Source organism: Megalobrama amblycephala, linkage group LG24, assembly GCF_018812025.1.
Source record: "Megalobrama amblycephala isolate DHTTF-2021 linkage group LG24, ASM1881202v1, whole genome shotgun sequence".
NCBI classification, from domain to species: domain Eukaryota; kingdom Metazoa; phylum Chordata; class Actinopteri; order Cypriniformes; family Xenocyprididae; genus Megalobrama; species Megalobrama amblycephala.
This window is the reverse complement of record NC_063067.1, coordinates 23,316,633-23,330,492: the sequence shown is the minus strand read 5'-3', so window position 1 is coordinate 23,330,492 and position 13,860 is coordinate 23,316,633. Positions and strand designations below refer to the sequence as shown.

General features: G+C 38.9%; 1 protein-coding gene across 1 annotated transcript in view; it reads left to right on the top strand.

Annotated features, from left to right (window-relative positions):
- Positions 1-13,580, top strand: part of utrn (utrophin) — a 278,999-nt gene extending 265,419 nt beyond the window's left edge. Inside the window, 6 exon segments of the mRNA XM_048177425.1 lie at positions 1,363-1,587; positions 3,481-3,700; positions 5,032-5,101; positions 5,199-5,285; positions 9,566-9,591; positions 12,279-13,580. Of these exon segments, the coding sequence (XP_048033382.1) occupies positions 1,363-1,587; positions 3,481-3,700; positions 5,032-5,101; positions 5,199-5,285; positions 9,566-9,591; positions 12,279-12,287 (637 nt within the window). The 3' untranslated portion in view covers positions 12,288-13,580.
- The last annotated feature ends 280 nt before the right edge of the window (positions 13,581-13,860 follow it).

The following is a 13,860-nucleotide window of genomic DNA, read 5'->3' as shown; positions in this document are numbered from 1 at the left end:
GTTGACTGAAGCTTTGCGGCAAAACTTAACTTTAAAAAGTGAGAGACTCAATGGAAAAGCAAACAAAGTAAAGAAAGAAAAGAAAAATAACTAAGACGAGAGTAGTTAGATGGCTTGCATGATGCTGTCCGGTCTTACCGTCATAACCCATTCTACCAGTCTTAACCCGTAGTCTGAACCTCATCTTTGTTCATTTTTAAGCTCAGATGTTTGTCCAACCCTTGGAGGAGTTCTGACCAGTTAGACTATCTTTAGTTGAGAGCATAACTGTTTCTTCTCCTCTCACATGAATTACATGTTATCTTATTAGTCTCATGGTCTCTTAACTTTCCCGCTCTAGCAGTGTATGATTTAGACATGAATTTTATAATGAAATGTCACGTTAGGCACAGAGACAAACAGGTAAGGTCCATTTGCAGCTTTTAATGGGGTAATCCAAAACGTAATCCAGAACAGGCAGGGTCAAAATCCAAAAAGCACAACACCAGAAAACAAACACAAAAAACCAGTGACCGTGAATGAAACCTCAATGATAAAAGCAGAAACAAACAGCGTATAAATAGACAGACACAAATGATCAAACGCAAAACAGCTGAAAGCAATGACGGGATAATGAGTCCGGGAAGTGGTTTATGGGAAATGAAGTCCAAAAGAAGTGAGAAACAGTCTGGGTTGGAGTGCCCTCTGGTGGCTAAATAGAGCACTCCAACTTGTGATCATGACATGAAAGTACAATACATTTTACACTGATTTGATTCATACCATAATTCGAGAAATGTAAAACCATTCATGCTGATACCAAACACTCCATGCTTCCTATGAACCATTAATAAATACTAAAAAGGACAAACATTTTGTGATTACAACATGATAGTCAAACGTGTGGGTTACAGACATTATGTAGAATTATGCACTGAAATGATATTTGATTATAAGACCTCTTAGCGTCATTTTGGGATGATCTGATGCATTTTGAAGCTTAAAGATAGTCTTTGTGGGTTTTAGAGAGGATTTCAGTCCTGCGTTTTTAAGAGGTCAAAAAGGGGTCTCACAAGGATGTCTGATTTTCTAATTTTATGGTCCTGGGTGTTGACTCTGACTCTCTGTGGAATTCTGCTTCTTGGTCAGTTTGAACGAGCCATCTCTGTCTGATTCGCTCTCAGTTCCTATAGCAATTTTGTTATTTTTCTGGTGGAGAATGCGGGCAAGAAAAAATTCATGTATCTAGATACCAGAATATCATAGACACTTTAAGTTTTTTTTTTTTTTACACTTCAGCATTGCGGTGGCTAGTTTTGCATAATTACGTCAGAAAATGTAAACATTGGATGTTTCTAACTCATTCTCTCTCTCGTTCTGCAGGGATGAGGAACACACTTTAATCCTGCAGTACTGTCAGACTTTGGGAGGGGAGGGCTCATCCTTCAGCCAGCCCCAAACCCCCGCTCACATCTCCAGGAGCCCCGCCCATAACATTCAAAGCCCCTCCTACCTGCTCCAGAGCCCCGCCCAGATTCTGCAGGCTGTGGAGAGGGAGGAGCGAGGAGAACTGGAGCGAATCATAGCGCGACTGGAGGAGGAGCAGAGGTAGGTTACTCATCTGTTTGTGTATTGAGTGTGTTGTAGGCATGGCTAAAATTAACACTTGCCGAGTGCCAAATGTGAGTAAAAATCAGTGTTGGCAAGTATATGAAATGGTGTTAATCGCCAGTTGGCCGGTAACATATTTATGAATTCTAACAATGCAATGTTGTGAGAACATGAATGCAAACAAACGTGAACGACACTCAGGACAGTTGATGGGTCAGCGCTGCATTGTCACAAAAGTTTAAGCCTTGCCAATCTGAATATTCAAGTGTAAGAAGATGCAAAAGGGAATTAATTCAATTAGTTTTCTGTGTGCACATATGTGAAGCGTGCACCCAGAAAGCCAGACAGCACGCAAATACTAAACCGAGATCTCTTTCACATCTTTTTGCACTTGAATGGACAAATTCACCCAAAATTATTATTAAAAAAAAAAAAAAAAATGTCCATCTCGGCAAGTATCCTAGTAAACATTGTAGGCATGTGTACTGTATCAGTATATCAGACCTGTGCATTCGCTCTTAAAGTGACAGCAGCCTAATATTGCCTACTGTATTTTTGTGTGCTATTGCTTGCAATTTGATTATTTGTTCTTAGTTTTTTACTGTTTACTCGCCTTTAATTATGTTTTAAATGTATAGTAGGCTAGTACTTTTAGTTGTGGTATCCAAATTGGAATTGTGGTGTCATTACTGCCTGTTTTTGCAAAAAGAGTTCCATGGCTGGTAAAAAAAATATTTACAGCTGGTAAATTTTCTCAAATCACCTGCCATTGGCAGGTGTGGCAAAAAGTTTGTTTTAGGCCCTGTGTTTTATTGGTTGTTGTCTCCCCTCTTCCCATCCTTTGCACTCCCACTTTTCTACAGCCTTACACGCCCTTTTCTTGAGTCTTTCAAATCTGAGGCATGAGCGACCAGTGCACAAACAGGGGGGTTTCATGACACTTTAAGATGATTGATCTGCTGCAAAGTCCCTGTCAAGGAAAGTCAGTTCACTCTGCAGCCATATTTGCAACACTTCTGAGCAGCTATGCAAGACTTACTCATTTCATAACATATTTCAAAACGGCAATAAAATCAGTCATGATCTGTCTCTTACATGTTGTTTCTTAGACTGAAATAGGATTTAAAAAGTGTATATCAGGTTGGTCAAGCCAATGTGAATATGTGCAGTCTTAAGGCCAGTTCACACCAACATGATTGTTCGACATGACAATTCGATCTGTTCGGACCAATGTGTAAAAATGGCAGACTCAATGAAAATGCAATTTCACTCTCTGACAGATGGCGCTTATATATTTAAAAAAAAAAATACTCTGGTTACTCAATGACTCAGAGCACTATGTAACTTTACATTTCTGACACTAGCTTGTCATTTTTTTCCAGCTGAAGATCGATGAAAACATTGAATCTGCTATAGAGAGCTTGAGCATTAAAGCGACAGAGGAAAAACTCATAATAAACATGTTATTGTGCCCTGGTGTGGATGCTGATATAGTTACCGTTATCTTTATAGTTATCGGCGTAAACGGGCCTTAAGTTTAATTGCTCACTTGTTGTTAGAAGAAGAACGAATTGTTTCACTTTTAATTTAGTTAATGTTACAGTTACAGTTATTCAGTGGAAGTGCTTCACCATAATTGGTCTGGTTGTGATTTGCTTCTGTTTAGTTGTGTGTTTGGCAGTGGGCTGTGTTCTCTAGCTATCTAACAATAGGCTGAATGTGGCTGCGGGTCCCTGTGGGTTCACTTTTCTTCATTGCCTTTTAAAGCCAGAACATAAAAGAACGGGCCCAGCATCCAACAGTCATAACTCAAACTCACAATAAACAAACAGCCAGAAACCCACCTTCATATATGGCATATAAACATTCTCTCTGTCTGTCCATGGCCAGGACCCTGCAGAGGGAGTACGAACAGTTGCGCCAGCAGCACGGTCAGTCCGGCACAGGAGTCACAGCTGTTAGCGGAGCCCCTGAGGAAGCTGACCTGTTAGCTGAAGCTAAACTCCTGCGACAGCACAAGGGACGACTGGAGGCCCGCATGCAGATACTGGAGGACCATAACAAGCAGCTGGAATCGCAGCTATACCGGCTACGGCAGCTGCTGCATCAGGTAACACACAAACTACTGAGTTGTCTACCTAGGGGGTATTTTAGGGTATCAGAGGTTTCAAACATCTGCCTTCCGAAAGCTAGAATACACTACATGACTTTGGACAAGATTTATGAAGTCTTTCAGAAGCGACCGTAGTGTAGTTAATTTATAGCCTACTGACGATTGTATTTAGGCTTCACCATTCATAAAACTTGAATTCACATGTTAATGTGTAAGAATCATTAACCTTTGTTGATCACAGAGCTTATTTTCTCCAACAATCCAAAATGAAAGCCAAATGAAAAATCCTATTTTGTTTTTCTCAAGGGAACCAGGGTGATGCTATCTTTAAGGCTGGCCTACAAAAATGTCATTACTGCAGCGCTTTATTGGACTGAAGCTTGAATCTTTTTTAGCCAAACTTCTGACTATCAGAATTAAAGCCTAGCGCCTTATTCTGGCCAAGAACTGTCCACTTAGTGCTTTTTGATTATGCATCAGACCGTCCCTGGGCTGTGAAGCTGAGACTAACATTCACCTGTCTCAAGTTCAGTTCCAGCTCTACCTCACTGTAAAACCTGCTATTGTTTCATCCTTCAATGGGCTTCATGGTCTTAGGGGCAGTGCCAGCAGCCGCCAACAGCGTCGTGAATCAAGCACAGGCGTTCAATGGGCCCTGATTTAGAGTAACAGTAATTTATTGGGTCTCCTCAGGGCCTGATTCACTGCACTGAACCACAGTCCAGATGGTCTTGTCAAAGGCTCTTAGCTAAATAAACACAATATAACTCGATATCCAAAAAGGCAAGACTGTCATTCTAGTCTGACATTTCTGGCCACCTTGCTTTGACCTAGAGGAAGACTATAAGCAGTAATGACTTCTCACTTCTCTTTGTTCAAGTGTCTGTCTTTTTGAATGGATTATTGATTCATTCAGATATGCTGATACTGAGTTTTGCTGCAGTTTGGTTTAGAAGTGCTTTTGTTGGTGAAAATAGAGCAAAAACAGACAATTTTGTTTAAGATATAGCTTACAATATTAACTTCTTCTTTATTAAATGAATATCGCATTGCAGTCTTGCTGATATTTGGGAAAACAGCACTCTTAACACATGAATTTTAGGGTCTTTCTAACTGCATTCTACTGGGCTACATCACACAGTGAAAGCATTCACTCTCTCAAGGTCTGTTTGTTTGTTTTTCATAGTGACAGACCTACTCGATAATGTCAGCTTCCACATCACTAAAACAACAATTTTGATATTATCGTAGACGATACATATCACACACCACTAGTTTTGTAGGTGTATCACTATCAGTTTTTAAACCCTGCCTATCCCTCTTTCTAGCCTGAGTTAAATGGCACGTCCTCTTCCGGCTCACTCCATCAGGATACAGCAGGACAGCCCGAGTTCCCAGGTACAAACACATGCACCGCAGGGTGATTATCCTGAGGGCTCTGATTGACTTCTTTATGTAGTAATCTGTTGAGTGTATTCTGTGTGTGTGTTCTCAGAAGAGTTTCTCCGTCAGTGTGCTAACAGTAACTCTGATCTGGCTGAGGTTATGGAACAGATTAACCACAGCTTTCCTGCATGCTCTCGTAAGTCTAACGCTCTGACTTTGCCTCTTTCAATCTGTCTCTCAGCATGCAAGCTAATACTCTGCTGTCTTCTGGGGCTTTGAACTCCTTCCTTCATTGTTTCCTAGTGTGTAGTGAAGTCATTGGCTGCTTCCCGGTAGAGTGAAACAGTCAGGGTCTGGAAGTAAAATTCCATTCCATTTTCTTCATAAAAAAAATCATTTTTGAATGGAGACACATTTCAGCCAAATTTGTTTAATTGCTAAATTAAAATGCTGTACTACACTACCCATAATCCTGAAGAGAAATCGACCAATCAGTAGTCTGTTAAAGGATTAGTTCACTTCTGAATGAAAATTTCCTGATAATTTACTCACCCCCATGTCATCTAAGATGTTCGTGTCTTTCTTTTTCAGTCGAAAAGAAATTAAGGTTTTTGATGAAGACATACCGGGATTATTCTCCTTATAGTGGACTTCAATGGCCTCCAAACGGTTGAAGGTCAAAATTTGTTTCAGTGCAAAGGGCTTTAAATGATACCAAACGAAGAATAAGGGTCTTATCTTATCTGTCATTTCGTTAGCCTCATAGCATAATTGCCTAAGTCATTCATTTTCAAATGATACTTAGGCAATTATGCTATGAGGCTAACGATTTTCTAAAAAAAAAAAAAAAAATACAACTGTATATGCTTTATAAACACAAATCATCGCCTTGCAAGTGCTTCCACCATTCCGCTTTCAGTATTCTTCAAAAAGCTTGCGCTGTATGTCCTACGCCTTCCCTATTCTACTTACGGAAAAAACGGAACTCGCCGCGTTCGATCCGTAAGTAGAACAGGGAAGGCGTAGGACATACAGCGTAAGCTTTTTGAAGAATACGGAAAGCGGAATGGTGGAAGCACTTGCAAGGCGATAATTTGTGTTTATAAAGCATATACATTTGTATTTTGTTTTGCTAGATAAGACCCTTATTCCTCGTCTGGTATCATTTAAAGCTGCACTGAAACTGTAATTTTGACCTTCAACCATCTGGAGGCCATTGAAGTCCACTATAAGGAGAATAATCCTGGAATGTTTTCATCAAAAACCTTAATTTCTTTTCGACTGAAGAAAGAAAGACATGAACATCTTGGATGACATGGGGGTGAGTAAATTATCAGGAAATTTTTATTTGAAAGTGGACTAATCCTTTAACTTTGTGAACATTACTTCATTGCATTTTGAGCCAAATGTAGTCTGCTGATCTTCTTTAAGCTGGTATTCTGATATTCTTTAATCTTGCAGCTAGACAAGCTGGCACATGTTCAAAACCCCTCTAAAAACCATCCAACTAGACCCACCTGGGAGACCAGCTCACTTCCTTAAACTGGCTTTTCTCAGTGATTGTTGGTTTGGTCTAGGGCTTTTTAGTTCATTATTTTTTAAATGCCTATGAAGAAAATGAATGAGAAAAATCCTTCCAGAAAAAATTGCCAGTCAAAGTTGCTCCTCTTGTGCATACTTTACTATGTACTAAAAGTATGTACTTCACCGGTACATACTTTTAAGTATATTGTAAGCTAGAACTCGAACATGCTAACATGCCATTGTTGGTGCAGTGTTTGCATTTGCAACTAGCATTAGCATATAGCTACAATAATTTTACTTCACTTTTTGGTTTGTAGTTTTATGAAACCACAACAGCAGCTCGTTCTGTTCGTCATACATCATTACGCAGTACATCATAGCACGTGCAGAATGTTCCAGTTTCGGTTTTCAATCTGATCAAGTGTTTATATGGCCTATTGAACAGATTAGAAAAGGTTGAAACCACCCCTTACAATCCGAATGAAATTTCAGTCGGATTCTTAGGGTCCATGTAAACACAGCTAGTGAAAAGAGAAGGAGCGGACGAGAGAAGACGTCAGTTCTGTCTGATCCACAGTTTTATCTCGCTTTAATGGAATTAATGGCATCAAAGGTCCTCATAAATGAACGCTGCTATTCGCAATTGCACTCACCAAAATGCTCTGTATTATGTGAGTTCACAATGCATTACAAAAAAATACACACAGCTCATTTTATATCTATAATATATGCAAGCCATTTTCATTTGCATCCAAAAATATGTGAATGTGCATTTTTAATAACTGTTATTCCTTAATGTTGACTCAGTGGAAGTGGTTTGATGAGTAACACTCACAGTGAGGGTGGATGGTGTTTGTCAGTGTCAGATTGTTTCAGTCCACCGCTTTATAAATCTATAAACTCTCCCGTGATAACTGCTCGTTGCATAACTTGGTTGATTGAAAGCCTGTCGCTCCATCAGCATCACAAGGGAGGACGAACACTCGAGACTTTCAAGTGTTTCTGCGAGGTATCAACTCACTGAAGTGCCTGCTGAGCGTTTGAAGCACTTGTCTCAGGACAATGTGACGTGATGTCATGAATAGTTATGAGACAGAGCTTTCTCATAGGATAAAGCCACACAGTCACATCAATAATTATGCTGCTGCTGACGTTTTCGAAACTGAAAGCCGAAAATAGCCCAGTATATTAGATTTTATTGTAATAACAGATTGACTCAAACATTGTCTTAGATTGTCCAAAACACACACATACAGAAAGTGTCTCAAAAAATAGTTTCATTACCCACATTCTTTATGCAGTAGTACTAACAAAAGTCGAAAGAGACACCTGCCACCATTCAAATGCAGGTGTTTTCTGTGCAGTGATGGGTAATTTTGCTCATCTGCCAGCCATTTCTGTCAGGACCACTATCGTCAAATATGATTGATAATTGCATAGAGTTTGTATTGGCGGTATGGTTCTGTTCTGGGCAAGAACTCCCTGTGCATCCATGCAGCCTAGCATATAAGAGCAGGGAGAGCAGCAATAACCCCCCTAGGGTAAACAGAACAGAACCAATATATATATGCAGATATAAGTAATGTCAATAATTTAACATGTACACATATTTCAAGAATTAGTTTGATTCAGGGGAATCATAAAGGCCAATCCTGACTGAAGAGAGGAGGAGCTGGGGATGGAGGAGGGTAATTAGCTCCTGAGAATGCAATAGCTGCTGATAATACTGAAGAGCTTATATATGGATGCTGTTATAGGCGTCATATTCCTATAGGTAGACGTGAGTCACCTGGGCGTCAGCTGATGTGAGCTGGTGTGACCTGCCAGAACTGATGCTAACGCTGGATTGTGACAGGCAACCAGTTAGACATCTCAAATTTGCATTTATCAACCATGCATTTGAAGATGCCATCCAATTATGTAATTCATTGCTCTGTATTACAGCCTAGCCCTAGTTTTTAGGATGGACAGTATGCAAATTTGTTCTGTCCTAATCTCGTTTTCCTTCACCTATCAATGCATCCTTTAAGATAATTGCTTACTCAACAATCAAAGACAACATTTATGATCCCAGATATGTCTTCAGATGGAAATATCATACAGTGTGTACTGAGCTTTAACTACTGCATTAGTTTTGATCTCTTCATAAATTGACTTTCTTCTAGTACATCAGCACCACACAACACCACACAACCATCTGAAATTTTAGGCAAAAATCTATTCCAATCTGGTTGCCTCTTCCTCCATATAAAGCCGTATTTTACAGATCTCCCAGACTCCCTCGGTTCAGACTGCACTGACCTCACCTTACAGCTATCGGTCGACCAAAGACGCCACTCTTCTGCCTTTGAGAACGACAGCTTTGATTGTGAAATATGTTTGTAATCACTGTTGTTTTAAAGAAAATTGGATTCTGAAGCCTTTAGAGACTCCATTTTATGGAACGACTCGACTTATTAAACGAGTGTTTTTATTACCTCAAAGTTACTGATTAGATTTCATTGTTATTGTGGAGCCTAATTTTGAATTCCGCCCAGACTTTGGCTTGCATTGTTAGAAACTCAGTCAAATATTGATCTTGGCACATTGTCGTTTTACTGCATTGGGCCCTTGTGTGTGGTGAGATTCGGTCTGGGAGAAGATATTGGGCCATTTCCATGTTCTTTGTTTGATGGGAAAGTTTAATGAAGGACAGAGGTATGGGTGATACGAGTGTTAGGAGTCATCTCACTCGTCTCACTATAGTTCATCTCCCTGTAGAGTTCATTAAAGTGCTTCGCTCGGTGTGCAGAAGAGCAGTCCCATGAGTCTGAGCTTGAACGCTGTAAATTAAAAGTTTTGCCAATGTGGAGAGTCTGCATGTGTTGTTCTTGTCACGACTATCTTTGTTAGGATAGCAGTTATATTGTTCTAACTGTCTCTCTCTTTGTCTTTCTCTTCTGGGTTCTTAAGCATCAAGTGTGTCCTCAAGGCCAAAGGTAAGTCTCACCACACATCACAGTAAAAACATTCCACAGTAGAGCTGCACAATTAATTGTTAAAAGATCACAATCTCGATTCAGACACCCACGCAATCTTATTCCTGAATGATTCTGCAGTGTCTATTAAACCTTTGATAAAATCACACCGGAACATTCAGATCTGTGTTTTGATCCAGAGAGCAGTTGTCATGTGTAAAAAAGCTTCACAAACAGTCTTGTCAACCACACAGTATTGTTATTTCTGTTATAAATATTAATTTTTTCACAAAAGAACTGGAATAAATGATTATAGTTTGGATTTAAACACTGATGTCTATGGTAGAGATAGAAATAGAGTAAATCACTTTTAGAAATTAACTCGACGCTCAAATAAAGATTGTATCAATTACAATATTACACCAGTAGGTGGCGAGAAGTGACTCATAAAAACTGTATTTGTCAATGAATCATTCATTCAACAGATTTGTTTAAAAATTCTGATTTGTCTAGTAATGAAACAAGTGAAGTCTCTATGAGTGAGTCATTGAATCATTCATTCAAGAGATTCATTCAAAAACGCTCATACCATTTTTATTTTATTTTTTTATAAATAATTCAAATAAATTAAAGGATTAGTTCACTTTCAAATGAAAATCAGCCCAAGCTTTATTCACCCTCAAGCCATCCTAGGTGTATATGACTTTCTTCTTTCTGATGAAAACAATCGGCAAAATATTAAGAAATATCCTGACGCATCCGAGCTTTATAATGGCAGTGAATGGGGGTCACTAGTATGAGCTGAAGAAAGTGCTTCCATCCACATCCATCCATCATAAATATGTGCTCCGCACGGCTCCGGGGGGTTAATAAAGGCCTTCTGAAGTGAAACGATGCATTTGTGTAAAACAATATCCATATTTAAGCAAGTTATGAAGTCAAATAACGAGCTTCTGCCAGACCGCCTTCCGTATTGAAGTTAGGAAGAAAGTGTAAACTGCCGTCACGTCAGTTACACTTTTTCCGTAAGTTGAATAGGGAAGGCGTAGGATGCTCGAAGCTCGATATTTGACTTCATAACTTAAATATGGATATTTTTTTTTAACACAAGTGCATCGTTTCGCTTTAGAATGCCTTTATTAACCCCCCGGAGCCATGCGGAGCACATATTTATGATGGATGGATGTGGATGGAAGCACTTTCTTCAGCTCATACTAGTGACCCCCATTCACTGCCATTATAAAGCTCGGATGCGTCAGCATATTTATTAATATTTCACAGATTGTTTTCATCCGAAAGAAGAGTGGCATATACACCTAGGATGGCTTGAGGGTGAGTAAAGCTTGGGCTAATTTTCATTTGAAAGTGAACTAATCCTTTAAATATTTTTTAAACAGACTGCAGCAAAAAATATTTGGTCAGAACCTCTAGTTATCTTTTTAGAATCGTGTGAGAATCATGATCTCGATTTTAAACAAAAAAAAAAAAAAAATGTGATTCTCAATTTATCCAAAATTGTGCAGCTCTACTCTACAGGCATTCTTACTGACTACAAAGAGAAAGAAAATAGCTGAGGTTGTAACACCATTTTACCCACAATCCTTTGCACCTGTTTTCTTATCCTATCTACATGTAAATGGGTCTCTGAAAGCACTGGACATATTTGTTCCCTGCTTCATTAGTTTGCTTGAACCAGCTCAGATGGAAACACTATCAATCATGTTTCTTTTAATGAGAAATTAATTTTCAGTTAGTGTTTGTTTTTATGTAAATATCTTAGTGATGAGCTCGTATGCAAAGATCCATCACAGCCAATAGACTGACATCTCCATATGTTACATTTCTCTGATGATTTATTGACTGGTTATATTTTAAAATGTTGAGGTTTGAAGCATTTGCAATATCAAAGGTTGGGAATTGAAAATCAGTTCTTATTCAGGAAATTTACATTTAAAAAAAAAAAAAATGGGGCAAAATTATTTTCATAAGGGTTGGTTCTGTTATCTATGGAAGCTTGTTTCTGTCACGGAATAAAATATATTTAAAAGGTAATTGTGACTCACAGTAGTATTTATATCATGCAATTCTGAGGTAAAAAAAGTAAGAATTGCAAGATGTAAACTCTTTGGGCTGGAAACAAGCTTCCATAGTTATCGGTTCTGAACTGCTTACTTGAATGAAGTTTAGTCATACTCCCAAATCAGTCCCAAACTTTTGAGTTATTTGTTTGAATAAGTGCAATGACTCAGCAGTCATGATTTGCTTACTCACTCAAGGCATTACTTTCATTATGTCCATCCAGCATAATGAAAATAACTATTACTGTGTTTTGTAAAACCCCAGAAATCCAAAATGTGACTCTGCAAAGTCAAAAGAGTGCTGCAGGAGTCCTAAAACAATGAAGCAATGTTAGCATTTTTGAACTTATGATTCCATTTTGTCTCAAAGTCGGTGGTCTTTCTGAGTGGGTTATTAGTTAAATGCCTGAAAAAAGGTCTGTGGTGAACACAAGCTCAAGTTATTTTTCACTTGTAGGCTAGGGACTACCGAGGTTGTCTGAACATCCATGCAAACACGTAAACTCATTTAGAGCCTCATTGTGTTTATACTCACTCTCTTGCAAACTATTGATATAGTTTAATTTTGACCCTAGTTCAACATTTAGTTTATGCATTAGACATTCACACAATATTAACGTTTGTGTCCAGGTGATGTGAAGGTTTCCAGCAGAACATCTCTTTGGAGAGCAGAAATCTTGCGGACGTCTCTATCTCGACATGACAAGAAGATTCCCATTCCAGAGATGCAGATTCCTGGCTGTTCCCTTAGACAGAGGTGTTAATCCTCGATCCCAAAGACTCTGGAACAGAACCACACAGTTCATTCAATGGATATTACTACTGCGTCTGTCTGTACTATGCAAGTGTACATTTTGATCACATGTAGATTGTACGTGAGGTGTATCTGCCCATTGTTTTAATACTCGGATGATTATTTAGGGTTATGGGGGCCATTTATCGTGTAACCTGTATGCTTTTATTTCTCTGTTCACCAAGGAACCACACTGCTACCACATATCTTACGTGCATCTCACATCGGTTGTTATTCAAATCAGCACGTTGTCTTTCTACAGACGTGGTTATTCGTTTAGTCGGAAAACGTCGTAAACATCAGTGGATATGAAGATGAATCGCTCTCGTAATGCTAAACTGTTAGCGCATGTTGCCCCCAGCGTTGTTCCGTTGAAGTTTTGGCCTGTTTTGACAGTGTTTGCGGTTAAATTTCCCTTTAAAGCATCGTTTTGACAGTTTGTGCCACCGGCAGCAGCGCATCCGAACCCTCACTGCATTTCTAGAGCGCACGCACAGATGATGTACAACACAAAGTCATAATGCGTCGAAAATGCCCTTTTGTGCCTATAAAGCATCCATTCCAGGAGAGACAAGTGGCTGAGAGATGCTGTTATTTCTCAAAATCATGTAGAAAGATTATATTATAAAAACAAATGTAGGAAAGATTTTCAGGATGTTTGGCCCAAGATGATTTATCTTTGTGTAGTATAGTTTTATAAATAAAAGTTTAAAAAATAAAATTAGAGAAAGCCATGATTGCCTTGCTACCTCAGACATTATCAATCACTCATTGGTGTGACTGTCCATTGATTTCGCTCTCCGTTTCCAAAACAAAACTAAGGACATCTTCCTATCGGTCATTTCACGAAGCCGCACTTGCTATGTGAGTAAGCTGCCCTGACAGTTACATTGTGCTTTTCCCAGCAGTCCTTTCATTTTTCTACACGGTGTATTTGTGGTGTGCTACCTTCAGTGAAGTGTTAGATTTTAACATTACTGTAACACCTGCGAAACATTGTTCTGAAGTTGATTCTGACCTAGTGAAGTCACCGTCACCGATGCTGTGCTGTTCTGACCCGAGATAGATCGATTAAACCGACCACACTACATGTATTGAGGTTCCATATGTTTTATTCAAAATAAAGTTTTTATAATGAGTGTTTTTTTGTGAGCGAGTCTTTGTCTTAATCGCATATTGTCTAATTAAACTGAGGACAGTTCTCACCAAAATTTAGGTTTTCTCGTGTTGTTCCAAGCCCTTTCTTTCTTTCTTTGGAACACAAAAGGAGTTATTGGGTAAAATGTACATGCTGCTCTTTTCCATACAGTTAAAGTGAATGCTGTCAAGTTCCAAAAGAAAGTAACCTAAAAGTATTATTAAAGTAGTCTATGAAATCGGTGTATTATGTTCCAAGATCCTAAAAATATTTGATTCAAC